This window comes from Myotis lucifugus, unplaced genomic scaffold, assembly GCF_000147115.1.
Source record: "Myotis lucifugus unplaced genomic scaffold, Myoluc2.0 scaffold_269, whole genome shotgun sequence".
In the NCBI taxonomy this organism is placed as follows: domain Eukaryota; kingdom Metazoa; phylum Chordata; class Mammalia; order Chiroptera; family Vespertilionidae; genus Myotis; species Myotis lucifugus.
The window spans coordinates 825,255-851,657 of record NW_005871317.1 but is presented as its reverse complement, the minus strand read 5'-3'; the positions used below and the strand labels follow the sequence as shown (position 1 = coordinate 851,657).

Sequence of the window (26,403 nt, the reverse complement as noted above, 5' to 3'; positions counted from 1 at the left end):
AGTCCGGGCCATCGGAGCCTGGTGTCCCCTCGGCGTCTCCCCGACTCGCCCCTCTTTCGGACCCGGCGCGGCCGCCGATGCGCACAACTTTCCGTGCCTCTCGGGCCGTCAGCTGCTGCTGCTGCTTCTGCAGAGAAGGGCCAGAGCGGGTCCTCCGAGTGAGATCGTGCAAATAAAAGCGCTCATCGCGGCGCCCGTCCCGCACCCCCTTTCCCTTCCTGGGTCTGCCCCGGTGTCTCTCCCAGGACGGGGGACAGAGCGAGGGGTCAGATTGCCATCGCTGGTTGGTCCGGGACTTCCCCACGTGCACCTGCTTGACCTGGCGACCTGGGTGTCCGTCCCGCTGGGTCCGTGCGGGGTGGGGAGCTTATTGGAGCCAGAAAGAGTGGCTGCTGCAAGCGCGAGCTCCGTGCCTTTCCCCGGAAACTGATGCCTCGCTTGTTTGTTTGTTTGTTTGTTTTGTTTCAACAGTGTTTCCGTTCCCCGCAAAAAGAAACACAAGCTAGAGCAGGAAGATGACGAGTAAGTTGCAGGTGCCATTTATTCGCTTTGTCGTTTAATGATTGACCCTGTTTTGTGTCCTTCGTGATTTGTTTGCCGTGGAAAGATGGAAGGAGGCGCAGGAACCGATAGCACCAGTAACATGGGTGGTGGTGCTTTAGAGAAAGTCACCCGGTGGCCGGCAGAGTCCGGGCACCTCCCGCTCTCCAACGGATTGCGAAGTTTTCATTTTGAACCATGTGAATATTACACACGCACACACAGTGAAAAGAATTCCAGGAGGATGTGTATGTAAAAGTCCTACCTTCCCAGCTCACAGCTCTCCCCAGAGGCAACCACCGTTAACTGCTTCCTGTATCTCCTCTGGAAGATAATTATAAAAAAACTTACACGCTTATCACTGTATATGCCTTCATTTGTAAGAAGATATATTGTTCACACTTATGCAACACAATCATCTCTTCATTCTACTTTCTTGTAGCTTGTTGCCTATGGGCACATAGAATTTACCTAATTCCTTTCGTAAGGCTAGGTATAGATCATCAGTATCCTGTGGATGGATTGCCAAGCTATTTCTAATTTTTTGCTATTACTAACAATTCTACCATGGGCTTTTTTTTTTTTTTTTGCATGTGAAGAAAGATAAAGATTGAATTTAACAATGACTTTTTGAAAATTAAGTCTTTATTATTGAAATTATTACATGTGTCTCCACCCACCCGCCCCCCTCCTGCCCCAGGCCTTCACCACCCTATTGTCTGTGTCCCTGGATTATGCGTATATGCATGCAAGTCCTTTGGTTGATCCACCTTCCCTCTGACATTCCAGTCTGTTCCATGCTTCTGTGTGTCTGGATCTATTTTTGGTCATCAATTTATTTTGTTCATTAGATTCCACATGTGAGAGATCCTGTGATACTTATCTTTCTCTTAGTGCCTTATTTGGCTTAGCACATGGCCATTCTTTTTAAATTCTTTGTATATATTTGCAAGTAGGTGAATGGATTTCCTAGACAGGAAATTGCTGGGTCTTAAATGTATGCATTTTAAATTTCTTTTTTTTTTTTTAAGAATTTTTAAATACTTTTTAAAAATATATTTCTTTTTTTTAAATATATTTCTTAATTGATTTCAGAGAGGAAGGAAGAGGGAGAGAGATAGAAATATCAATGATGAGAGAGAATCATTGATCAGCTGCCGCCTGCACGCCCCACACTGGGGATCAAGCCCACAGCCCGGGCATGTGCCCCAACTGGGAATTGACCAGGAATCGAACCGTGACCTCCTGGTTCATAGGTCCATGCTCAACCACTGAGCCATGCCGGAACCAGAGTTGTCAACTTATATTCTTTATAGCAGTGGAAATGTCTGTTTTTCCATCTTCTCACCACATCTATATTTTTAAATTTTATGATCTAATAGGCAAAAATTGTAGTCATAGGTAGGCAGTCAGTGGGGAGGGTTGGGGTGGGGGGGATAAAAGAGGATATCCAGATGACCAGCCAAACGAAAAGATGTTCAACCTCATCAGTCTTTAGGGAAGTGCATATTAAAGCCACCATGATATAGGAGTGGTCATGGAGCATCAGGAACTCTCAAACACTATGGATGAGAATGTAAATTGGTATAGCACTTCTCGAAACAGGGTGGCATTATCTAATAAGTTGAAGGCACATGTACCTTTTAACTCACCAGTTCTCCCAAGTATGTACATGTGCACATCAGGAAACATACAAGATGTTCTGGTCTTGAGATTGCACTTGCTAATGCCCAGACCATAAAGTACTTTTGGCCTGAATACTGAAATAGAACAGGGCTAGTTGCCATACCGCTTTCAACTAAACTGGTAATATCATGCTTGCAAATACTACTTCATGATAAGAGTTTGAACAGTTGAACTTTCCTAAGGAGCTGGCAGTTTTTAGTGAAAATGGCACAGAAGTAGGATTCAGGGGCTCTAGGGTGGGTCTGTCTGGTATCCAACATGTAATTCTGTCTTATATGACATTTGGAAGGAGTACTTAAGTTTTTCTAGATCTTAGTTTCCAAATGTGCAAAACAAATTGGATTTGATGAACTCTAAGGTCTCTATGAAATATAAAATTTTCAAGGAAGTAAAGATAGTTTAAGTTTGAAGGTAGGGGAATAGTGTACCTCATTAATCAAGAACTCAGAGAGCCAACTGACAATATGGCATTTTGGAGAGGACCAAGAAATCATCAGCATCATCAGCACCTGTAGTACTTAGACCGGACCTGATGAGGCATATGTTTTTGCCATAAGGGAATACAGGATGCCTACAGACCACTTTCTCATGTGACCAGTTTGATAGAGCAGCAGCAATATGACAAAATATGGCTGGTGCTGAATTGCTGCTTTGTGACTTTTGGTTCCTTACTCCCACTTGACCTATCCAGAGCCAAATAGGAATGACTTTAAGTCTCCACATTGAACACTTATAATTTATAAAAGAAAGATATTGTAGGTACAGCTTAGTTTGGCAGAGAGCAGTAGAAGAAAACCTTTCAAGGAGGCTGTGAGAATGACAGAAAAGAAAATGCGTGATTTTATAAACACTGTCAGAAGTTATTAGAGTTCTTTCATATTAGAATTTGATTAGAGATAGGGATGATCTACATTTCATTTATATTCAGGATTTTCATTGAAAAAACTTTTTTTTCCAGTTGCCCAGTAAGAAAGAAAAGGCTAACTGAAGCAGGGCTCTGTGCTGGTCCTAATGACTGGATTCTTTGTGCACATCAGGATATAGAGGGTCATGGAGTAAGTCCATGCACTAGTGGCCTTTCTGCACCTGCCATGTTAGATGTTATTTGTGAAGAAATGGATCAGACCACTGGAGAACCACAGTGTGAAGTTGCCAGAAGGAGGCTTCAGGAAATTGAGGACAGGTAAATGGGCAGCGTATATAACGGGCTTGTTGCTGTTCCTATGTAATGTCTCTACTCTTTTAAGCTAGTCTAACTCATCACTTGATGATACCTTGATCCTCAACCTCTTAGAGAAACTGTAAAAATAAGGGAACTCAAAATGTACATATTAAATGTTAAAGTAAGCTCTTCTTGTAGAACTGTACAGAATTTTTTCACTTACTACTATCTCTGAATATTAATTTTTGGTTTATGGGAGTTTCAGGGAGACATTCTTTTTTTAAAAAATATGTTTTTATTGATTTCAGAGAGGAAGGGAGAGGGAGAGAGAGAGAAAAATCAATGATGACAGAGAGTCATTGATTGGCTTCCTCATGCACACCCCCTATTGGGGATCAAGCCTGCAACCCAGGCATGTGCCCTTGACCGGAATCGAACCTGGGACCCTTCAGTCCACAGGCTGACGCTCTATCCACTGAGCCAGACCAGCTAGGGCCAGGGACACATTCTTCAACTTTGCATCTAATATAAAACTTTTATTAAATGAAATGTTGAATAACTATTCTGTGTATAATTTTTTCACTCATGTATAGCCTCATGTTTTACTTGACCTTTTGCTATAGCACCTGTTACTTTTATCCTTTTTTATTTTAATTTTTTTCCAATTACTAGAATATATAATAGTTTGACTAAGTTTTTTTCTCTGCTTCTTCTGCCTTTATTTAGAATAATTGACGAAGATGAAGAAGTTGAAGCTGACAGAAATATTAACCATCTCCCCAGTCTTGTCCTTTCTGATGCTATGAAAACAGGTTTGAAGAGGGAATTTGATGAAGTCTTTACAAAGAAAATGATTGAGTCCATGTAAGTTTTGGTTTCTAGCTTCCACTTACTTATGATCTTGAAAACCCAGAGTCTCTAGACATTGCCTATCCTAGCCTAGCCGTCTCTTCACCTCCTGATCACCAGCCAAGGGAAAGAGCAGTAGGTTTTGTGTTAGTCCAGGTTGCAGACCTTTTTAGTACATTGGAGTGAGCAAAATGCTCTGCAAGAAAGTTTGAAGAATGCAATAGTTTGCCTACTTAACCCTTGGATTCTTTGAATACAGTCCTGAAATGCAGTGTATTCTATTTGGGAATGGGAGGATTGGCAAGGAAGATCCCATTCTCTTAAATTCTTATGATAGGACATAGGATCCACATTTCAAAACCTCTTGTTTACCTGGCTTCTCAATCATCCAGGAACACTATCGAGACCTAGGAAACAAGCAAAAATGTCTCCCAGCAGTCAGAAAAGAGAGTTATCACAAAGGTTACAAATCAAAACTCATATGTTTGTCTTATAGTGTATATAGCCTCTCAAGGCCTTTAGCTGTAAGCACCATTATTCCCCTAATATAGACACAGTTTCATTTTTCTGGTTCCCTAGATCATCAGAGTAGAAACAGCTAGTGAGAGCAGAACAAACAGACTTGTCGTGAGTAATGAAAGTATAGTGTGAGGACAAGAGAGGAAACTGGGAAGCAAACATAAGACCCTAAACTAAAAAGCAAAACATCCTGGAGCTCATTAACATAAGAGCGCATGATAGCTCGGTAATTCTTGTATCCTTGAGTCTAGGTGGTCTCCAGTCCTCAGCATCTGCTGTAGGCAGGTTGTAAGTGCCATTTATGTGCTACCTAGATAAGAGTTGAGACTCAGGGTACGTGGCATATACCTGGTACCTTCTCGTAGGGCACCAGTCCCAGTGATTCTAGGTAGATGAAGCATTACTGCCTTTGGCCATAGTGGGTTCAGCGCTGCTTGATGTTAGATCACAGCCCCTAACTTGAGCTTATAATTAACTACCCAACCCTGAGGATGGGTCAGTAGTTGAGCCAAGAGAAAGCAGGTCACGTTACTCTCCAGCCTAAAACATAGCACTTTCTGCTCTTGGTAGTTTTCCAGAAGCTCACCTTCGGAGATACTCTTTATTGTTTGTGTTTTATTTTGCTTTACTTGCCTTTGGGCTCCAGAAACCATCGAACCATTAGTGACTGGGGGAGGTTTGGTGGGAGCAGACACAGGCATTAGGCACATTTGGCTTACTGCAAAAAGAATTATACTTTTTAAAAAATATATTTTTATTGATTTCAAAGAGGAAAGGAGAGGGAGAGAGAGATAGAAACATCAATAATGAGAAAGAATCACTGGATTGGCTGCTTTCTGCATGCCTCCAACTGGGGATCAAGCCTGCAACTTGGGCATGTGACCTGAGTGGGAATTGAACCATGACCTCCTGGTTCATAGGTGAATGCTCAACCACTGAGCCACACCTGCCAGGCAACATACTTCATAGCTATACTAAGCAAAGGGCATACTGAGATACTTTTAATGTATTTGTCCAGTGCTTCGTTTTCATTTATAATAGGTTAGTACAAGATAGTAGCCCACATCAATGTGTCTCTCTCCCATCAATGTTTCTCTCTCTCCCCCCTCTCTCCTTTCCACTCTGTCTAAAAAAAAGTTATATTAAATCAAGGGCCTCTATTTTTCACATTGGATGTTTATATTCTAATCACAGCATCAGTACAACCAGTTGGTTTGGTTAAAAATGCATGCAGAACTGTAAAATTTTATGTATCTGAATATCCTTTCTAAAAATTAATTTGCATTATTATAATCTCTTTTGATGCTTTCAGTGTGTAATTCTACATATTAGACAGTAGACTAGCTTCTCAACATATATCTTTTATTTTCACATCTTAGAATTTTTAATAAAAATCTGTATTTTATTTCTTAGGAGCCGTCCTTCCATGGAGCTCGTGCTCTGGAAACCTCTCCCTGAACTCCTTTCTGATAAGCCAAAGCCGCCATCTAACGCTAAGAACTACACAAGAGAGAGCCAAGCTAAGCAAGCCGCCGCCGGCACCACCTTCCCTAGGAGAACTGAACTGTTCTTGGAACCTCGGCAAACAGGGCTACCGATGTACAATAGTTTGGAGACAGCTGCTTGCACAGAAGAAGAGATGGAACTCTAGAAATGTGTTTCTATACTAAAGTTGTCAAATTTTTGAAGGCTCATGTGTTTATTCATGAGCCTGCTTATATAGCATAGGGACTTGAAAGTTATGAAACGGGTGTAAGAACATCTCCACCTGTGGTTTGGGGTGGGCCTCTCATTTTGGGTAGCCATTTCTTAAATTCAACGTTTTGCCAAGGAAGCTTGCCTCAAGGGAAAAGCTATTTTCTAGAGGCATTATTTTTGTGAGCCTACAGTCTGCACAGGCAAGTATAGACACTCCGTGTGTAAGGGTGACTTAAATCATCTGTCACATTGTTTAAACCATTCAGAAACTTGGAGAATACTGAGACTCTTGAGTTGAAAAAGATGCATTAAGAAAAAAGTACTGCTACTACAACTGAACCCCGACAGTTGAATCCCAGCTTCATCTGTAGATATGAACTCTGTTTACAGTGGTGACTATGACTGGGGAGAAGGAGGGAAGAAAGCAGTAGCTCAAGCCTATTGCTGAGAAATTTAACAGAGGCTCTGAAACTTGTACAGTAGTTGTCATTTCAATGTAGCTAAGTTGATTAAATAGCCAGTAGCATTGTGGCTCACCTCTCTGCCTCTGAAAATGCAATGAAAATACAAAGAAGGTTTTTCCTTTGAGGCTTTTTTGCTCTGTGTTACTGTAGTTCCTGGGATTCCCTTGCATAATTGATAAACCGAACTATTCAGTAATGTTTACAACTTAATTAACTTGGATAATTTAAAAGATTTTGAGGTAACCCATGTGCAAATTGGCTATGGGAGAAGCATCTGTTGGGTAATCCGGAGGAAGTGCTGTGTCAGCTAAGCCCAGTATTGATCACTTCAGTAGTTAAAAAAAGGTACAAGTTGAGTTTTAAATGTTAATTTAGAAACAATGACTAGATAATTAACTGAGAACATACGGGCAGGCCATGTTGAGATTTACTGAAATAGCCAGTTTGCCTGGTGCTTCAACTATTATGCAGTAGCCTAAACGTTGTTAGAGAAGAGCTTCCTGCGAGCAGGCAGGAAGTCTTCAGTTTTCAGACGTAAACCAGCTCAAGGTGTCCTTTGGGGATAACCAAGTTTAAAGTGTTTTACTTCTCAGGAAGAACTTTTCTGTGTGGCAAGGACTCAGTAGTGCAAAGTGAAATGACAGTTCCTTTAATGCTACAGAATATTCACTATAACTTATTAAATGAGTGTAATAGTGTAATATTGGCCCTTTCCTCACATAGCAGGAGACCACCTAGTTCTTTTTGTTTTCTGGGTTTCTTCTCCCTTTGTAGGAATCAAATACCTTGTATAGAAAAAAAAGATTTATACCAAGTATAGAGGTAACTTTTTAGAAACTAGCTCCCAGGCATTTTGAAACACATGCTGAAATCCTTCCCCTTGTTACAGATGGTGTAGAAGTCACAAGTCTGTTTATTGGACTGTTTCTTCTCTTGCCTTTTGTTCCTGCTTTCTCTATTTCTGTCTGGACAGTCAGGAAAAGATTTAATGTTTAATATTTAAACAAAATATTTAATGTCTACACAATAAAATTATTCAAACTTCAAACCAGTATTTAAACCAGTTGGAAACCAGCTAATAGTTTCTTAATCTCAGCTTTAGAGATGAATGTAAACTGTATTCTGTTGAAATCTGCCTGTGTCTGATTCATGCCATTTGAAAAACTCCTGCCTTTAGGTCATTGTCTAATGGGACCAACTTGTAAAGTTTGTCGCCTTAAAGAAATCTCCATGTTAAAAACTTTGTTCTATTGCAACCCAAAAACATGAAGCAACTCCCGGAATTTGGAGTTAGTCCCAGTGTTAGGGTGGAAGGGGAGGTGACAGCTTTCCCAAGAAGCACCCAAACACACGATTGTCTTCTATAGGAATGTTGGGCAGGCCTTTGATCAAGGGTCCGTGTAATGAAAAGGAGGAAGAGAGAGCCCCTAGATCAAGGCTCTGATACCATAGGCAAATACAGGAGAGAATTAAGATTCTGTTTATTAAAATCTAAACAGAACTTGTTTCGGGAGTCAAGTGATCTGACATGACAATTCTGCAGGAAAATGGATGTTCAATGCTCCTTTCTAAACTTGCAAACGTTTATGTTAAAATGGTCTTCATCCTTGTGGTGCTTATTCACCTGAGCCGTCTCCACAGCCCCCATGCTTCTGTTTTGTTTTTCTTTTTATAGCATCAGACTTTTAGTTTTGCCTTAAGGTTTCCCTAGGGGAATAACGTCTTTTCATTTTGTACAGCTTTTGCAGCATGGATCAAACATTGGCTTTCTATGCTAATGTGTGAAGAGGAAAAATTATCTAAAGCAGGTGAGCTTTAATGAACAAATGTATATTTTCTCTGAGTTTGAATAGGGTGTGTGGATTTTTAAAAAAAAATTAATATGAAGAAAGTAAGTCCAGTTCTCACATGTTAATCAGTCAAATAAAAAAACCCTCATTCTTGAAAAGGTGCAAATGTAAAATTTAGGAAAATAACTAGAACCATGAGAAGAATGCTTACCAGCAAGTTCATTAATTATTTTGGATTTAGAACTTGGTTTTGTTTTTAATAGTAATAAGAATGGTGCAGTACTAGGAAAGTTCTGGAAAATGCTGTCAATTTTGCTTTAAAACGAGAATCTGGTGTTTCTGTATTTGTTTTCAATAAAACTTCATAAGTGTTTTGGACTTTTTGAGATATTTGTATTTCTGTACTTAAGTAAATATAACAATCACTTGTTTGCTTTCCTCTAAATTGTATTTCAAGTTGCATTCATATCAGTGAGGGGCTTAAATATATTCTGAAGAGATGATTATGTTGGGTTAAAGGTAAGTTTCATAAATGAATTAGCTCTTTACAAAACAGGCATAGTATGTCTTGCCGTTCCTAAAACCCCTAGAATGCTATCCACTCTTAGCAATTCACTACTGTTGTATGAACAGCATTGATTGGTAATGGTGATGAATTGCCAGTATTCAAGATGGCATTGGTGACTGAGCCTTCAAAAATGTTCAAATATGGAGTTGAAAAGGGTAAATAGTGTTCACAGTTCTGTTGTTTTTACAGGTTGGGACCTTTAAAAATAAGGAATAGGAAAATTCCAGGATGCTCAGTTAAATGATCATTCCTTTCCTGAGTTGACAGGTCACTGGGTGGCAGTATTGCCTACATATTTACAACCATTGTTTGATAAATGTGGATTCCCTGATTTATGGGCAGGTTAAGTTTGGGTTATAATTATACAGAAACCTCAGGATCTTGTTTTGTTTTTCACCAAAATTTGGAAATCACAGCTAAAAGTTTTTAAAAGTTCTTTCACAGGCTTAAAAACTAAAAAACCTTAGATACTGACAAGATAGTATAATCCAATTCACTAAGTGCCGTGTTCAGACTTCACCAGTGGTTTTACAGTCTTTTTGCAGCAATACCTAAAATGTCATTTGGTTTTATTGATAACGTGTTTTAGGCAGTGTAACATTTAATTCCTTGAGGGGGAGGCCTGGCCATTGTGGCTCGGTTGAGTGTTGTTTTGTGCATTGAAAGGTCACTGGTTCAATTCCTGGTCAGGGCACATGCCCAGGTTGTAGGTTTGATCCCCATTGGGGGTTGTGCGGGAGGCAGCTGATGAATAATTTTCTCTCTCCTTCCCCCTGTCTAAAGTCAATTAAAAACACACAAACATTTAATTCCTTGAGGGGATATTTAGTTTTGTGTATATACATTTGGTTCACATATTCTGCCAGTGGCATTGTAGATATGACAACTCCAGCAAGATAAGGATGTCGTCTTTCAACAACTGGTTAGTGGGTAAGTAAGCCAGTCTTCCTGTCCCTTAATGAACATTGGGTCAAAGGGTAAAGATTTAATTCTTAGACTATTAGACTTTAACCTATGCCATAAAATATTCCTGGAGTATGCAGTATGACCTTCTGTCTACAGTTCTGGCCTACTTTGTGTTTGCTCTAGTAGTATTCCTAGAAAAGCAAGGAAGCCCACAGAGATTGGTGTTACAAGGCCCAGGGAAATGGTGTGCAGGCATGTCACCTGATTCTTTTAATCTGTTATGGACAGCCCTCTGCATTTAATAGAAATTGTGTTTTGGTTTTGTAGGAAAAGGTCTTGATTTTTATTTCTAACCATTCGATTTAGTGTTTCAATATGAAGACGTCTTGAATACCAGGGGTTTTCTCAAGACTGAGTAGTGTTTAGTAATTTTCACCCATCTGTGCAGGAAATGAAAACCCTGATAACCTACACAGGTTATGCATGTCCTGTGTGTTATTCCTGTTCGTACAGCTGCCTCTTTCATGTGATATCAGTGAATGTAAATGACTTGAGCCTCAATTTCGATGCTTCTGCTATTATGATGGAAGCTTAAAATGCATCTGTAATTACATCTGCCTACACGATCTCTAAATAGATTCTCAGCTCTTAAGTTTTCAGTTTTAGAAAATCATGTGATCAAGTTTTTAGTCATGAGGACAGCTGGAGGCTGTCTTTACGTTTACGATACAGAAACTGAGTCTAAGCAAGCTTGCATGCCATGCACTAGGATTGGGCTTTGGCTTCAGTGACCAGGGATCTTAGGCTGTTTTGCCTTAAAGTATGCTTGTGGACATGCCTCCAATCACACCGGAAGCATTCCCTTGTACTGGGTTGAAACTATACCCTGTTGTGCCTTGCTGCTTGGGACTGAATCCCATTTTCGTCTACTCGTTCAATTTGACCTCCCCAGAGGTTGTCTTAACATTGGCATAGAATGCTGGCATAGGTGAAATGTCAGTAAGTGAGGGAAACCCTTTACTATCTCATAAAAGGATTCCCAAGAGGTGCACCATGAAAGATGAGGAGGCCATCAAGTCTCTAGAACAGGTGCAATGTTTTGTGAAACAAGTTCTGGAGTATGTATATCTAATTCTGTCATTAAAACCCTTCCAAAATTGATTAGGAGAGAATAGCTAACTTTTTAGTGCATGGGATGGTGCCTAGAATGTCCTAAGTGCTTTTAACATACCATCTCTGAATCCTTTAGCAACTGGTGGACATATATTATGCCCCTTTACAGATGAGAAAATAAGTGGTATGTCCAGGATTACCCAGCTAACCAGTGGCAGAGTTGAGCCAGGGAGTCTGATTCTAGAAAGTGCTCTTAAACCCTTTAATAATGGCAAGAAAATCTTGATATTTAATGGCATGCCCTTCTCTCACATGAGATGGTATAGCGAAACAGTGGTTAAGGGTTCTAGCTCTGCCATTTACTAGCTGTGATAATGGTCTGTTGTTAGGCTGAAGAAATGATCTGAAATATAGTAACTGCTCAAAGAGTAGATTATATCACTTATGGCCTTCAGGAATTGTAGCAAGCAGTAATTACAGGGAAAAAACCTTCAGGCACTTTAAAAGTGGCATGCTTACTGAAGTTGGGTAAATCACTACCACGGCAAACAGTGGAACACCTGGGAAGAACGTGATAAGATCCAAGAAGGAATCATAGAACAAAGACTGCATTGCACTTTTTAATTGCATGGGTAGTTTTAAATAAATGAAGAAAGCACCTTCCAAAAGATACACTAGCAGAGAAAGATTCCATCAGCATTTACATAGTAAATTTCTGTAACTTTACAAAAGATTCTCGATCTTTACTTGAACTGTACATGAGGGAAAAGGAGCCCCCTCAGCTAGGTTTCTCTCTGCTTGCAGAAGCACACTAAAGTCCCTAAAAATCAGAGGCAGGCCTAGGACGCTGAGAAGGAAGAGAAATGATAAAGGGCCATTCATAAATTCCCTGTCTGAGGTCCCTTTGTAAGTACTTTAGAGCAAACTACTGCCTTTAAGATACTACCTCAAAAGCTGCAATTCTGGATATAGTACTATATCTGAGTACCTTGGGACGGCTGAATGTCTCAAAAGACAATACTTGGGGTGACCTGTGAGGTTTAACAGACAAATATTTTGCTGTGCATCTTCTACTTTGGCTTTCTGAATGAAGCACAGACAGGCTTCTCTGCTCTCTTCCAGGCAGTGTAAAAATCAAGGCAAAGGGCAATGTTGGGTCATCCTTTAGACACTTACCAGCTGGGGAAAGAGATCACGGGGAAAGAGTTCATGGGCAAAGGTGTCCTCCCAGGAATGGTCTACACCAAGCAGAGAGGACATGTCGCTGAAAGGGGAAGGGGAGCCCTCATATGTACAGTCACTATAAGCATCCAGGAGGCAGGAAGATGGCTCCAGGCAGTGGCCGGCTGAAAGGAGATCTGGGATACCCAGCTCTGGGATGAAGTCATCTACAAGTTCTTCCTTCACGGAGACAGCGAACTCAGGGGGGTCTTTCTCTGAGGGGCTGGAAGGTGCTTCCTCAGTTTTCACTACCACATCGGCTTGGCTCTCGGTCTCAGAGGGCATCTCTAAGACCAGGGGCTTGGTGTATACGTGGTCAAAACGAATCAGTTCATTAATGGCTTCCAGCTTGGCTGATGACGTCCCCAGTGATGGAGAAGGGGGGGCTGGTAAGGAACTGGGTCCTTCTGGGTAGACCTCTGGGAGCTGCTCCAGGCTGGTCGACTCTGGGGAAGGACATCTGAGGAACATGACTGGGTCCACGTTGAACAGGATGCCCAACAGGATATCAGACTGCAAGAGGCAAAAATTAGAATGCACCTGAGAATCTACCTAGAACACGAAGTACTAGGCCCTGTAATATAAATTTATCAATTATGCTATAGGCCAGTGGTTCTCAACCTTCCTAATGCCGCGACCTTTTAATACAGTTCCTCATGTTGTGGTGACCCCCAATTTCATTGTTACAAATTGAACAGAATTAAAGCATAGTGATTAATCACAAAAACAGTATGTAATTATATATGTGTTTTCTGATGGTCTTAGGCGACCCCTGTGAAAGGGTCGTTCGACCCCCAAAGGGGTCTCGACCCACAGGTTGAGAACCGCTGCTATAGGATAACCTCTGGAACCCACCAGACCCATTTATCTACACTTCACTCCATGCTCTGAATCACCTGGAAACAGGAAGATAGTTGATGTTCACCCCTAACCCAACCCAAACCAACTTCTGTCCTAATCTGTCTGGTAGGAATATCGGGCATCAAACATGGAATTAACTAGTGATAACACCTCTTCAGTAAACCCAAACAGCCCCTACCTCAGAGTCTGAAGAGTCAACACTGTCAGAATCCATGGGGAGATGTTCTGGAGGGGTGACAACTGGGCCTGCACCTGCTGCAGAGGTGCACGTAGTCTGAGTGCTGCGGACTCAGCAGACCCGGCCACTGGCCTCGCTCCATTCCCCTGGGAGGAAAAACCAAAGTGAATAAACAGCTGAGAATCCCCAAGGAAATGCTCACCAGGCAGCTGTGATTCGCAACTTCCAATACATTTAGAAAACTAATCTTCAGAGCTGAAATATTTCCCTGACCTGTTATTTCCATTTTCTGAGTCCTCAAGAAAAGATGAGAAAAGGGAGTAAGACTAACCTTTTTAAAAAAAATATGTATTTTTATTGATTTCAAAGAAGAAGGGAGAGGGAGGGAGAGACAGAAACATCAATGATGAATGAGAGAGAATCATTGATCAGCTGCCTCCCTGACCAGGAATCAAACTGTGACCTCCTGGTTCATAGGTCGATACTCAACCACTGAGCCACATGGGCCAGGCAAAACTAACTTTTCATTGTGGTTTTGCATGCCATGAAACATTTTTACTCTTAAATAATATCCTAGTGATATTCTCCATAACAATAATATTCCTCATCTATAGATTAAAAGCCATAAATCTTCTATCAGAGAAGTGTCGCTATCAAAATGAGTCCTTTCCCTGCTTATTCATATTCATCAAAAAGCTTCTATAATGTTAGTAGCATTCAAAGTCAGATTTGACTGGCTCTCTCACGCTGGTTCTCCTTAACGCTGGCACATCTTATGGGCTATCGGCATTTGTTACTACTTGCTCTGAGAGCGCCATGTAACTTATTAAGGATCAGGACTTGTACTATTCAATACACACTTGAAAATAAGTAAGTGTCATTAAAGAGGCCATGTCACGCCACTTAGAAACAGTTCTCCCATTCGGCACCAGATAAAGGAGATACTTGCCTTGGTCTCTTCCTCCTCCTCCTCCTCAGTAGCCAGGGCATCCATGCCCAGGCGCTGTCTTAACTCCTGGTTCTCCACCACAAGGCCATGGGTTTTCTCTCGTAAAAGTTGATTTTCCAGCAGAAGTTTCTGGTTCTGGAAGAAAGTTCGTAAGAGTCTATTAAAACATCGAATTCTTTCACTTAATACACCTGGTGAGAGTTTCACTTCAATTAATTTCCCTTCCTTCTCCTTTGAGAAAACTATGCTTATCTAGGTCACACTAGGTATTAGAAGGCCAGGTCATAAAGACTAAAAATAAGCTATTGAAGAAGTGCCAGTTCATGGGGGTCACAAAAAACACAAAGCCTCCAACTAACACAGATCTCAGCAAAGGGTGACTTGTAGCTTTAGTTTAGATGTGACAAAAAAAAAAAATCCTATCTTGAATTGGCAGGTAATAACAAAAGTGGACCATAAAATCAAAATATGTAAAAAAAATATATATATATAAATAATCATTATTTAGGATGTGTCAATGGCAACAGGTTAAGATCAGGTGTACCCTAGAAGGGGAAGGGAACCGTTCATGGACTTTGGCCAGGCCAGGAAGGGACTCAAGTGTAAGCAATGATTTCTTTCCTCCTCTGCTCTTTAATAATTTCTTAGCACTACCTTGAAAAACATTGCTGTAATTCGCCAACTTTGAAACAGATCCAGTACCACATGCCTGCGGGTGGGTCATTTTCTCTCATCCAGCTTCACCATTTAACCAGCGACCTTGCCCACCCTGACATAGACTTAACTTTTATATATATATATATACACATACACACACGTATATATTTCTTTTATTGATTTCAGAGAGAAAGGGAGTCGGAGAGATAGAAACATCAATGGTGAGAGAGAATCATTTATCGGTTGCCTCCTGCACGCCCCCTACTGGGGATTGAGCCCCCAACCCAGGCATGTGCCCTTGCCTGGAGTCGAACCCGGGACCCTTCAGTCCGCAGGCTGACGCTCTATCCACTGAGCCAAGCCAGCCAGGGCTAGACTTAACTTTTAATCACATGTTCCATTTTATTCCAAAGGGACCGACACAGCTTGGGGTGGGCAGCGAATATCAGAACATTTACCAGGGAAGGATACACAACACAGAGAAGAGTTTTTTTTTGTTGTTTTTTTTTAGCTTTAAGTATTTTTACCTCTTCTTCCAAATCGACCACTTGTTGCTCCAGCTCGCTCATCCGAGCTTTCTTTCGGTCTCTGGCGGTCTGGGCTGCAACTCTGTTTTTCAGTTTCCTGCGAACAGAAGCGGCATACCACACTGAGTCATCTCCCGCCTTCTTTATATCTTTATTTGAAAACTCGGCCAGCTGGTGCTTTCACATACACGTACAGCATCCGGTAGACGAAGGGTAAAAAATACGACCCAGGCTCCATCCCCCTCGACAAAACAAAACAAAAACACAGCCTTCTCTCAGCCTATCTTGAAGACCTGCTTTATTCTCTCTCTCCCCCCCTCCCCCCCATGTTGCTTTACTCTCTCCCAGGTTGCATCATCCACTTCAGCCTCATTCTGGCCACAGCGCGGGGGCTGGACACAAGTATTCATTCCTCTTGCAACATAAGAACTTTCTTCCTCCCTTTTCCACTCCCCCTGCTTCCTGAACTCCAACCCCCTCGAAGAGGATCCAACCTGCACGGATGGAATCTAGCGAAGGCTGCAATCGCGCTCCGAACAGAAACCCTCTCTCCCCGCAAGCGCAACTCCAGTTAAGGGAGGGGCTGATGGGTGCCCTTCGCTCTGCGGCCGAGATCCCGGGCAGTCCCCCGGGGCGGGAGCCCTGTCCGCTCCGGGAGGCACGGCATCCCCAAGTGCACAGTGATCGGGAAAGAAATAACACTGCAGAGAGGCGAAGTCATCAGCATCTCCCCCCTCTCCCCAAAGACGCCATGAAGCAAATGCCATCTTAAGGCTGCGGTGGCCTCAGGGTCCTTTCAACAGCTGTCATGTCAGCTGCCCCTCGAAAAAAAGTTAGGGAAACCGAGCGGATAACCGACTCCAAGTGCAAAAACAAAAAAAAAAAAGCTGAACGACTGGACTGTGGTCGCTCAACATCCCCGGCTCTAGGCATCTCCCTCCTGAGCTAGAAAAGAAGGAAACGAAAAAAACAGCCCGAGCAGCCCGGGCTCCTCGGAGCGCGGTAGATGCGGTCAGTCCCGACTTCCTGCCCCGCCCCGCGCCGCGCTGGCATCCGACCCGCCAGGCCGAGGGCGCCCGAGCGAGCGCTGCCCGATCCAGACCCAGGCCCCGGGCCCCGGGTTCGGATCCGATCTCACACCCGGGCCCCCTCGCCCACCTGCGCAGCGCCTTCTCCTCGGGACTCAGGTGTGTGAGGCGCTGTCGCTTTCGCGCCAGGGGTGGCCCCCCGCTCTCCGCCTCCGAGCTGGCCCCTCGCTGGCCCGGCAGCATGAGCGGCACATTCCGGCCGCCCGGGGCTCCGGCGGCGGTGGCGGCAGGCTGGCCGGACAGAAGCAGCACTTTCGGGGCCCCGGCCGCCGGGCTCTGCGCGGACGCCACCACCACCATGGCCCCAGAGTGTGTGCGTACGCGAGTGCGCGCCGCCGCCGACCAGCCGTCTGCCCCGGCCGCGCCCAGCCTTTCTACGGTCGTGGCCTCCCGCGATTGGCCAGTTCCGCGTGACGCGTGGAGGAGCTCGTCTCCCATTGGTCCACAGGCCGCGGCGGGGGCGGGGCCAAGGCGTCCAGCGTGGCGGCGGCTTTTCCCGGCAGGGTGTGCGGGGGCATTTTCCGCGGGGGCGGGCGGAGGGACCCGGCCCTGGGCGGGTGCGGGGCCCCCGAGGGCTGGGGGAGCCCCAGGATCCGGAGGAAGGGTCGGGGCGGCGGAGTTTCCTTAACAACCTCACCCCCCACCCCCTAGGCTGTCGCGTTTTTACGCAGAATGACAATTTCATTCCAAGCCGAGAGATTTCCAGACTGACGACTTTTCTTTTTTGCCGAGACGATCAGATTTTTATCTCAGGCGGACGGGACTGGATCTCTTCCTCCCCGAGTGGACGGGAGGTCGGGAGAGAGCCGAACCGGGCCTTGGGCTAGAAAAAAAAAAGCCTGTAAAGAAATTCCGCCAAAGACGAGCCTTGAGAAGAAGAGCTTGCGCACTGTATATAGGGTTTCAGGAGACGATAGGTGTGATCTCCTCGTGGTGGGAATGCATGTGATTTAACTTTCCTCTGCATTTCCAAGCTCTCTAGGATAAGCGTATAATTCCTTTTTTTAATGAGAAAAAACATTTGACGTGTAAAAACGAAGGGAAATTCAAGGCTCCTGCCCGGCGGTTGCAGATCAATGGATGTGTGTGTGTGTGTGTGTGTGCGGTTGCAGATCAATGGATACGTGCAAAGATGAGTAAAACTCAGTGTGTCTGTGTGCACGCGTGCAAAGACGAGTAACACTCATAGCCAGTGATTGGAATATATGCAAAACGTGAAAAGATGGACTGCGTCTTGGTAATTCTAAGGTGTTAATATGTCAGGTTAGCTCTTCATTTCTATTCTGGTGGGGAGGGGACAGGATGGGAAGAAAGCAATTCAGAGCTAAAGCAATTCAGTCTCTTGCTATGCAGGCTCTTTAAAGGGACACAGTTCCTGATAGTCCCCCGGCTGCCCTCTGAGTCTCCAAACACGCATTTCTTCCCCCAAATTGGCGGAGGGAAATCAGGGACAGTTGATTTAAAGCGAGCTGGCTCCGCTCACAGTGTCCTGAGCACACTCTGCTTGTCTGGGCAGAAAAGAGGTGGCCGTCGTCCCAGGCGCCCCTGGACAGAGAAGCCTGCCTCCTTAGCGGTCATCAGCCTTGAACCCCAGGGGTCCTCATGTGCCTGCGAGTGGCTTCTGGTCTCCCAGGCCTTTTGGGAGACGTTTTTGGAATTCCTTCAGGTTGAGAACTGCACACATGTGGGTTCGAGGACCTTGGAAAGCTGTCAGACGTTCAGAGAAAAGTCATGTAATGGTCATGCAACCTTTTATTTATTAAGTTAACGTTTGTGAAGGCCAAGAGAATGTCTGGGATTTCTCTGTAAGAAATCCCAGAAACACTGTAAGAAATTTAAATCGTTTTAGGCATAAGAAGAAAGTGCATGAGGCCCCTACAGTCTGGCCCAGAGGAGGAGAAAGGTGGATGGATTGCATTGTGGTCTTGGTGAGTGGGGTTAGAAAAGGAAGGTTGAAATGGACTCTCCCCCAGTTTTGTTTTCAAGGCTTTTCTCCTTTTGGTAAAATTTAAAATCCTGCTGAAACGCAGTAATTTGACAGACACTGCAGATTGCTATCCATGAAGTCTCAAGCGCTCAAGAGCAAACCTTTGAACAGTTTCATATCCTCTATGGAAGATTAATCTGATAATTCTTGCATCAGATGCCATTAGTATGTTAAAACATTTACTAGGCATTTGTGATAAGAGCTATAAAAAATAGATAAAATACAAAGTTCTTAGTCTTTGTGAAATGTAAGAAAACAGTGATGAGAAAGCAGTAGATGGTTAAATCTAACTAAGTGCCAATGTAACAAAACAAAATAAAACCCAGTAACAAAATGAAACCAAAATCGAGAACTGCTGCTCTAATATGGTAGTCACTCCTCACTAAAATTTGGCTATTAAGCACTTGAAATGTGACTACTCCAAATTAAAATGTACTGTAAGCATGAAATACACCCTGGATTTGAAGACTTAGTATAAAAAATATCTCATGAGTCATATTTTATGTTGATTATATGTTGAAATGATGGTATGTGTGATATTTTGAGTTAAACCATTTTTTGTGGGGTGTTTGGGTTTTTTTTTATTTGTTTGTTTTGAATATATTTTGTTGATTTTTATAGAGAGGAAGGGAGAGAGATAGATAGTTAGAAACATCGATCAGCTGCCTCCTGCACACCCCCCACTGGGGATATGCCCACAACCAAGGTACATGCCCTTGACCGGAATTGAACCCGGGACCTTTCAGTCTGCAGGCCGATGCTCCATCCACTGAGCCAAACCGGTTAGGGCTGTTTTTGTTTTTGGTTTTGTTTTGCCTGTTTCTTTTTTTAAAATTGGCTGCTAACATTTTTTAAATTACACAAGTGGCTTGCATTCTTTTTCTGTTGGATAGCCCTGGTAGAGATTATATTTGGGTGAGGGAGATGGCACAGGTAAAGAGAGAGAAAGAAATAAAATGTGCTAAGGTTCCTGCCCCCTTTAGGGAAAAGGTATGCATAATGACTAATCCTAGACACTGTTGGGATAAATAGGCGTGTTGATAGTGATTTTAGAATTAATGTGCAGGTACCCCTAAGGACACACAAAGACTTCCCAAGCCACATGTGTGGGTACATGGGTAAAACCTCTTTTCCAAGATCCACGTGCCTGAGAACGGTGCCTCTCCAGTGGATGGTTTTTCCCACCTCCCTCTGCACAGGCACCTCTCCTGCTCTCTGCAGAGGGCAGATCCTCTTTCCACGCATGCTTATTCTTCCCAAGGTGCATTGCCCTGATGTTGGCAAACCTCTGGGGTCCCAAACAAATAGGCCGGGCAAGCTACTGGTGATGGCATTGAGGGGAAAAATGACCCTCATCACTGAGTATCAAATCCCCTTCCAACTCCATTGGTTCTAATTCTTCTTTTCAGTAAAATTGATGGAAGACAAAATTAGGCTGTCAGCTGTGAGTTTAATACAATAGTTTTTAGTGATGGATTGGTATGTGACTCGGCTCCTAACTCGAAAGATGTTCAAACAATTGAAGGACATTGTTAAGATAAAGTGCCTTCCATTCCCATTCACTTAGCTTTATGAACAATGGTCTGGGGCACTTAACATTTTATTTTAATGAACAATGAAATAAAATTGATGCCAAATCCTGTCTCATTATAGCAATAAATACTATTAAACTATTAATCCAAACATATATTTCCAATATAATTATACTTTCTATGTTTACTAATTATAACACTTTGGAATATAGTTTTGATAAATTATCTTATTTTAATTATTTTAATTCTGCTTTATGCAGAATTATTTTTATGGTAAGAAGGAAGTTTTAAAATACTTATATGTACATGTTTACTTTTTCGCAGGGTAGCCTATTAGATAATCAAGAATAAACTTTTAAGTATAAAACTATATTACATTGGAATAAAAGTCTGTAGAGAAAGTAGAATGGCAATATAACTTAAAGGAAAAAGAAACGAAATAAAATTACAGATTCTTATTTTAACCCACAAGGTCCCATTGTACTTTATGGGTTAAAAAAATCTATTACTACATTATTTATTTTGATTCTCAGAGCATTAAGTACATTCACATTGTTGTATAACTGTCACCACTACTTCCAGAACTTTTGCATCATCCCAAATAGAAACTCTGTACCCATTAAGCAATAATTCTCCATTCCTCCCTTCCGCCAGCCCCTCCTTACCTCTGTTCTACCTTCTGTCTTTATTCATTTGCTTATGCTACTTACCGCATACAAGTGAAGTCACACAGTACTTGTCCCTTTGTGTCTGATTTATTTCACTTAACATAATACCTTCGGGGTTATTCATGTAGTATGTACAGGAGCCTCTTTTTAAAATATATATATATTTTATTGATTTTTTTACAGAGAGGAAGTGAGAGGGATAGAGAGTTAGAAACATTGATGAGAAACATCAATCAGCTGCCTCCTGCACACCCCTTACGGAGGATGTGCCCACAACCAAGGTACATGCCCTTGACTGGAATCAAACCTGGGACCCTTCAGTCCGCAGGCCGACGCTCTATCCACCGAGCCAAACCGGTTAGGGCTACGGGAGCCTCTTTTTGACCTGTGTCCTCTCTGACATGTCCCAATCATTCTTTGAACACGTCCTTCTTTTCTGGCAGAACAAGATATTGCAGCTTCACCTATTTCTTTCCCAGGCCCAGCCCTGGAATCAGTCATTTCTCCAAGGAGCTCTGGCTCCTTTTAGTGAAGAGTGATCATTAGTGACAAAGATCTGGGCACTGGGTATGTTTGTGGCTACTGGGGTATCTTTACTTCTTAAATTCTCTCAGTGAAGAAAACTGGGAAATATATTTATGTGTATGTGTGTGTGTGTATATATATATATATATATTTTTTAATATATTTTTATTCATTTCAGAGAGGAAGGGAGAGAGAGAGAGAGAGAGAGAGAGATAGAAACATCAATGATAAGAGAGTATCGTGGATCGGCTGCCTCCTGCACGCCCCACACTGGGGATCAAGCCCCAACCCTGGGCATGTGCCCTGACCGGGAATCAAACCGAGACCTTCTGGTTTATAGGTAGATGCTCAACCACTGAGCCACCCCGGCCAGGCTAGAAATATCATTTCAGTTCAGAGTGCCCTGCAGAAGACAGCCTCCAGGTCCCCTGGGAGCTGCGCAGAGCCGGGTAACACAGTTCAGGTCACATGTATAAGTGGAAGTTCCAGGCAGAGAGGATTCCAGGAAGGTTTGTTAAATGGAAGAGACTCAATTAGGAAGCCTCTCATCTCCTGCCTTTGCCCTTTTCCTCTAAATCTTTCTTACCTGGAATGCCAATGAAAGGTCAAAAGATTGAGAATGTTTGCCAGCCATCTTGCAAGTCTGAGCAGGGAAGCCACCTGCTAGGACAGGGGTCCTCAAACTATGGCTCGCGGGCCACATGCAAATACAAATATTGTATTTGTTCCCGTTTTGTTTTTTTACTTCAAAATAAGATATGTGCAGTGTGCATAGGAATTTGTTCATAGTTTTTTTTTTAAAACTATAGTCCGGCCCTCCAACGGTCTGAGGGACAGTGAACTGGCCCCCTGTTTATAAAAAGTTTGAGAACCCCTGTGCTAGGGATATCAGAGGGGGAAAGACAAGAAGTCGGGGTTCCTGGTGGCCCCAGGGAGTGGTCCTCTAGCCCTGACCAACTTCAGACTGCCCACTTCCAGATCCCAACTTACATGAGGGATACTAATACCGGGTGGCCGGGGTCTTGTCACAAGCCATACGACACAATCCTCACTTTTATGGGCACTTCACCTACCCCATTGCCCTATGTTAGATTTCTCAAACGCCGTCTTTGTGTTTTCTTGTGAATGGGCTCCTGGCACTGCTGAGGAACAAGTATGCTTGAGTAGAGCCGCTGGGAGTAGGTGTGTCCAGTGGTGATAGTTTTTATCAGTGGCACTTCCTTCTGACACCAGGAAGAAAGATAGTCCGATAACATTATAACATCACTATTAAGGGACATATAACTAACTGAGTTCAACAGGAAGAAATAAGGAGCTTAAGGCTGTGGATCACTTTTCCAGCTTATCTGCCTGTCCCACCCTCCAGTCCTGTCATTTTCTTGGCATATTCTTTCCCCCTGAGTTTGTCCGGCAAACCCCTGCTCATCGCTCCATCTAAACCAGCGGTTCTCAACCTGTGGGTCGCGACCCCTTTGGTGCTCGAACGACCTTTTCACAGGGGTCGCCTAAGACCATCCTGCATAGCAGATATTTACATGACGATTCATAACAGTAGCAACATGACAGTTATGAAGTAGCACCGAAAATAATGTTATGGTTGGGTCACAACATGAAGAACTGTATTTAAAGGGCCAGAAGGTTGAGAACCACTGGAAACCATCATTTCTCACCCTCACATTATTGACACTTGGGGCTGGACCATTCTTTGTTGTGGGGGGCTGTCGTGTGCACTGTAGGGTTTTACTAGCATTCCTGGTTTCTACCCACTAGATGCCAATAGCAGCACCTAATTCCCCGCCGCCCCCCTCTAGGTCAGCATGTTGTGGTGACCTCCACCCCCCAGTTATGACAACCAAAATTATCTCGACTTCCAAATATTCCAAACTTATGTCCAACAACATTCCACCCTGCACCTGCTCGGTTCCCATGCAGTCCTCCGCCGACTTCCAGCAAAACACCTGTGACGCTTGGCAGCACGAGTGCACCTGCCCGCATCTCCATATCAGACTGTGAGCTCCTTGAAGGCAGGGACTGCGTCTGACTCATTTTTGTATCCTTCTGTTTATTTTTATTTTTTTTAAATATATTTTTATTGATTTCAGAGAGGAAGGGAGAGGGAGAGAGAGAGAAACATCAATGATGAGAGAGAATCACTGATTGGCTGCCTTCTGCACACCCCCTACTGGGGATTGAGCCCCCAACCCCGGGCATGTGCCCTTGACCAGAATGGAACCCGGGACCCTTGAGTCCACAGGCCGACGCTCTATCCACTGAGCCAAACCGGCTCGGGCCCTCTGTTTATTGACTAAACAGATTTCAAAACAGTTCAGGAGAAGAAAGGGAATAGAATTCAGGAACTCTTGCTCCCTCGTGCTATGATTTTGACACTGTTGAAGATTCATGTGTCCCACGCCATGTCTTGGTTGTCATATTTTATAAACTCCCATGCCGTAGTCAAGAGGAAAACACGGCATTGCTCGTTTTTCTAAACACCAATTAAAAACGGAAAAGAAAAGCAAACATTTGAAGACAACTTTTCATATTCTCACAAGGAAAAACCCTCAAAAGATACAGAAAAAGTGCCAAGTTCTGTATAATATTTGTGTTTCCCTAATGGAATCAACGCTTCATCTTCATCTTCCAGAAAGTGCTACGTACACTCCTCGCCCAGGTACAATTTCCCTCCCGAGGTCATTTGACACAACTAAGAAACCCGTCTGGATGCACAGGGCTTCGTTGCCCTCTGGGAATGGATGGAGTTTTTAGGTTTGCTAGGACTCGGGATCCCGGTGCTTTTAATTTTATGAAAGTGTTTTTTTTTGTTTTTAAAGGAGGACATGTATGAACCGTTTGAGTGAAGTTGAGACACAGAGCAGGAAATCCTCCCGGTCCTGTTGACGAATGTTTCCTTCCATCCTGGGGCTGCCCTCCGCTTTCTGGAGAGGCGTTGCAACACTTCCTGAAGCTCATTTGTGCGGATTCGGGTTCTGAGAAATTCAACACTCCTTTGGCTTCTGCAAAAGGGCTACCGTCCGTTTGTCCAGTGAATTAAACCGAGCCGAAAAGGGCACGACAACAAAAGGAAAAGATCCGATTGAACAGTGTGAGGCTACCCGCTCCGCATGTGGTTTTGGTCTCTTGAAAGAAAGCACAAACTCTCCATTGTTGGTACCTTCGTTGACACCCGGTTCAAAAGCCGCCAAGAGAAGCAAGTTTTGTCTGACTTGAAAGCAGTTAAAGAGCAGCAGGCCCCCTTCACTTGTACTAGAATGAATCTCAGTTCACTGTTTTTTTTTTTTTTAAATATATTTTATTGATTTTTTACAGAGAGGAAGGGAGAGAGATAGAGAGTTAGAAACATCAATGAGAGAGAAACATCGATCAGCTGCCTCCTGCACACTTCCCACTGGAGATGTGCCCACAACCAAGGTACATGTCCTTGACCGGAATCGAACCCGGGACCCTTCAGTCCGCAGGCCGACGCTCTATCCACTGAGCCAAACCGGTTACGGCCAGTTCACTGGTTTTGAAAAAAAATTTTTTCATATATGTTTTATTTTGGTGTAATTTTAGACTTACAGAGGAGTTACCAAGGCAGGACAGAGGATTCCCATACAAACCCCCACCCAGTTCCAGTTCCCCTAACGGTATTCACTGACATTGCCAATGGGACATTTCCCAAAACTGAGAAACCAACACAGGACACGCTGCTATTTAACTAAATTCTAGACTTTATTGGGATTTCACCGGTTTTTCCCTGAATGTCTGCTGTCTGTTCCAGGATCCTGGTACCTGTGCTGTTGCGAAATGTGTTTTTTTTTACTACCTTCAGTAAATGATATTTACTTGAAGAGCTAGGGGCGCCCTGGCTTGGGAAATAGTCAGATGGACATCAGGCAGGTTTTCAGCTCTAACACATACTAGCCAGGTAACCTAGGACAAGTTACTGAATCTCCCTGAGCCTCCGTCTCCTTGTCAGGAAGATGAGAATCAAGTATTGGACACGGCAATGTACTGAACACAGTGTGCAGCAATACAGAGGAAGCACGGAATGCAGGTGAAGTACTACTGTCAGCAAAAGCAGTTTCCCCTAAGGCGGTGGACATTCCCAAACTCTCCCTGGCCGACCATGAATCACCCTTTCTTCCATGTTCCCATATATGGTAACCGAGACATTCGACAGGGCCTAGAAGGCTAAGTGGAACAAGAGAATGTCCAGGTCTTTCAAATATCTCTTATTCAGTCTGAAATTTTTTTTAATCCTCACCCGAGGGCATTTTTTCCCATTGATTTTTAGAGAGAGTGGAAGAGAGAGGGAAAGACAGAAACATCGATGTGAGAGAAACACATGGATTGGTTGCCTCCTGCATGAGGCCTGACCAGGGCTCGGGAGGAGCCCACAAGGGAGGTATGAGCCCTTGACCGAACTGAACCCGGGACCCTTTGGTCCGCAGGCCGACAAACGCTCTCCACTGAGCCACATCGGCCAGGACTAAGTAGAAAATTTAATCACTGAGTACAAGCAGGGATGGTGTCCAAGGAGCAGGAAAAATATTATAACAACGGACACCAGGTGAGTTGCTCCCTCCGCCAACCTGAGGACAAAACGCCCACGCTGAGCCCTGGGTGGGCCAGACCTGCCCTGTTCCGATGGCCTGCGATTACATTCCCAGCAGAGGCCTGCAAACATTTGCTGAGCACACAGACCTTGCCCTACTGTGGGATCCCAGGGGTGGGGGAGTTTGGATTACACCATAAGTGGGTGGTGGTGGCTTGTGGGAGCTGCTCTGCACACGAGTGAGTGAGACTGTGGGTCTGGGGTGGGGGGGAAAGCTGGGATCTGCCATTTTAAAATGGGACCCCATTGTTTTGAACAAAACCCATTCATTTTCCATTTGAAAAATGAGTTGTGTTT

The 26,403-nt window shown here is 43.5% G+C and overlaps 2 protein-coding genes across 2 annotated transcripts; one reads left to right on the top strand and one right to left on the bottom strand.

The window, feature by feature from the left end:
* The first annotated feature begins 109 nt into the window (after positions 1-109).
* CCDC117 (coiled-coil domain containing 117) lies at positions 110-9,086 on the top strand. Its single transcript, XM_023762948.1, has 4 exons — positions 110-522; positions 3,185-3,409; positions 4,115-4,252; positions 6,170-9,086. The coding sequence occupies exons 2-4, from the start codon at positions 3,318-3,320 to the stop codon at positions 6,405-6,407; spliced, it is 468 nt and encodes a 155-aa protein (XP_023618716.1). The 5' UTR covers positions 110-522; positions 3,185-3,317; the 3' UTR covers positions 6,408-9,086.
* Positions 9,087-11,901: 2,815 nt separating this feature from the next.
* XBP1 (X-box binding protein 1) lies at positions 11,902-17,105 on the bottom strand. The gene is given in 6 exon segments (XM_014464835.2): positions 11,902-13,029; positions 13,556-13,663; positions 13,666-13,701; positions 14,505-14,639; positions 15,689-15,785; positions 16,847-17,105. Coding segments are annotated over 6 exon segments (1,176 nt in total). The 5' UTR covers positions 17,077-17,105; the 3' UTR covers positions 11,902-12,459.
* Between the last annotated feature and the right edge of the window lie 9,298 nt (positions 17,106-26,403).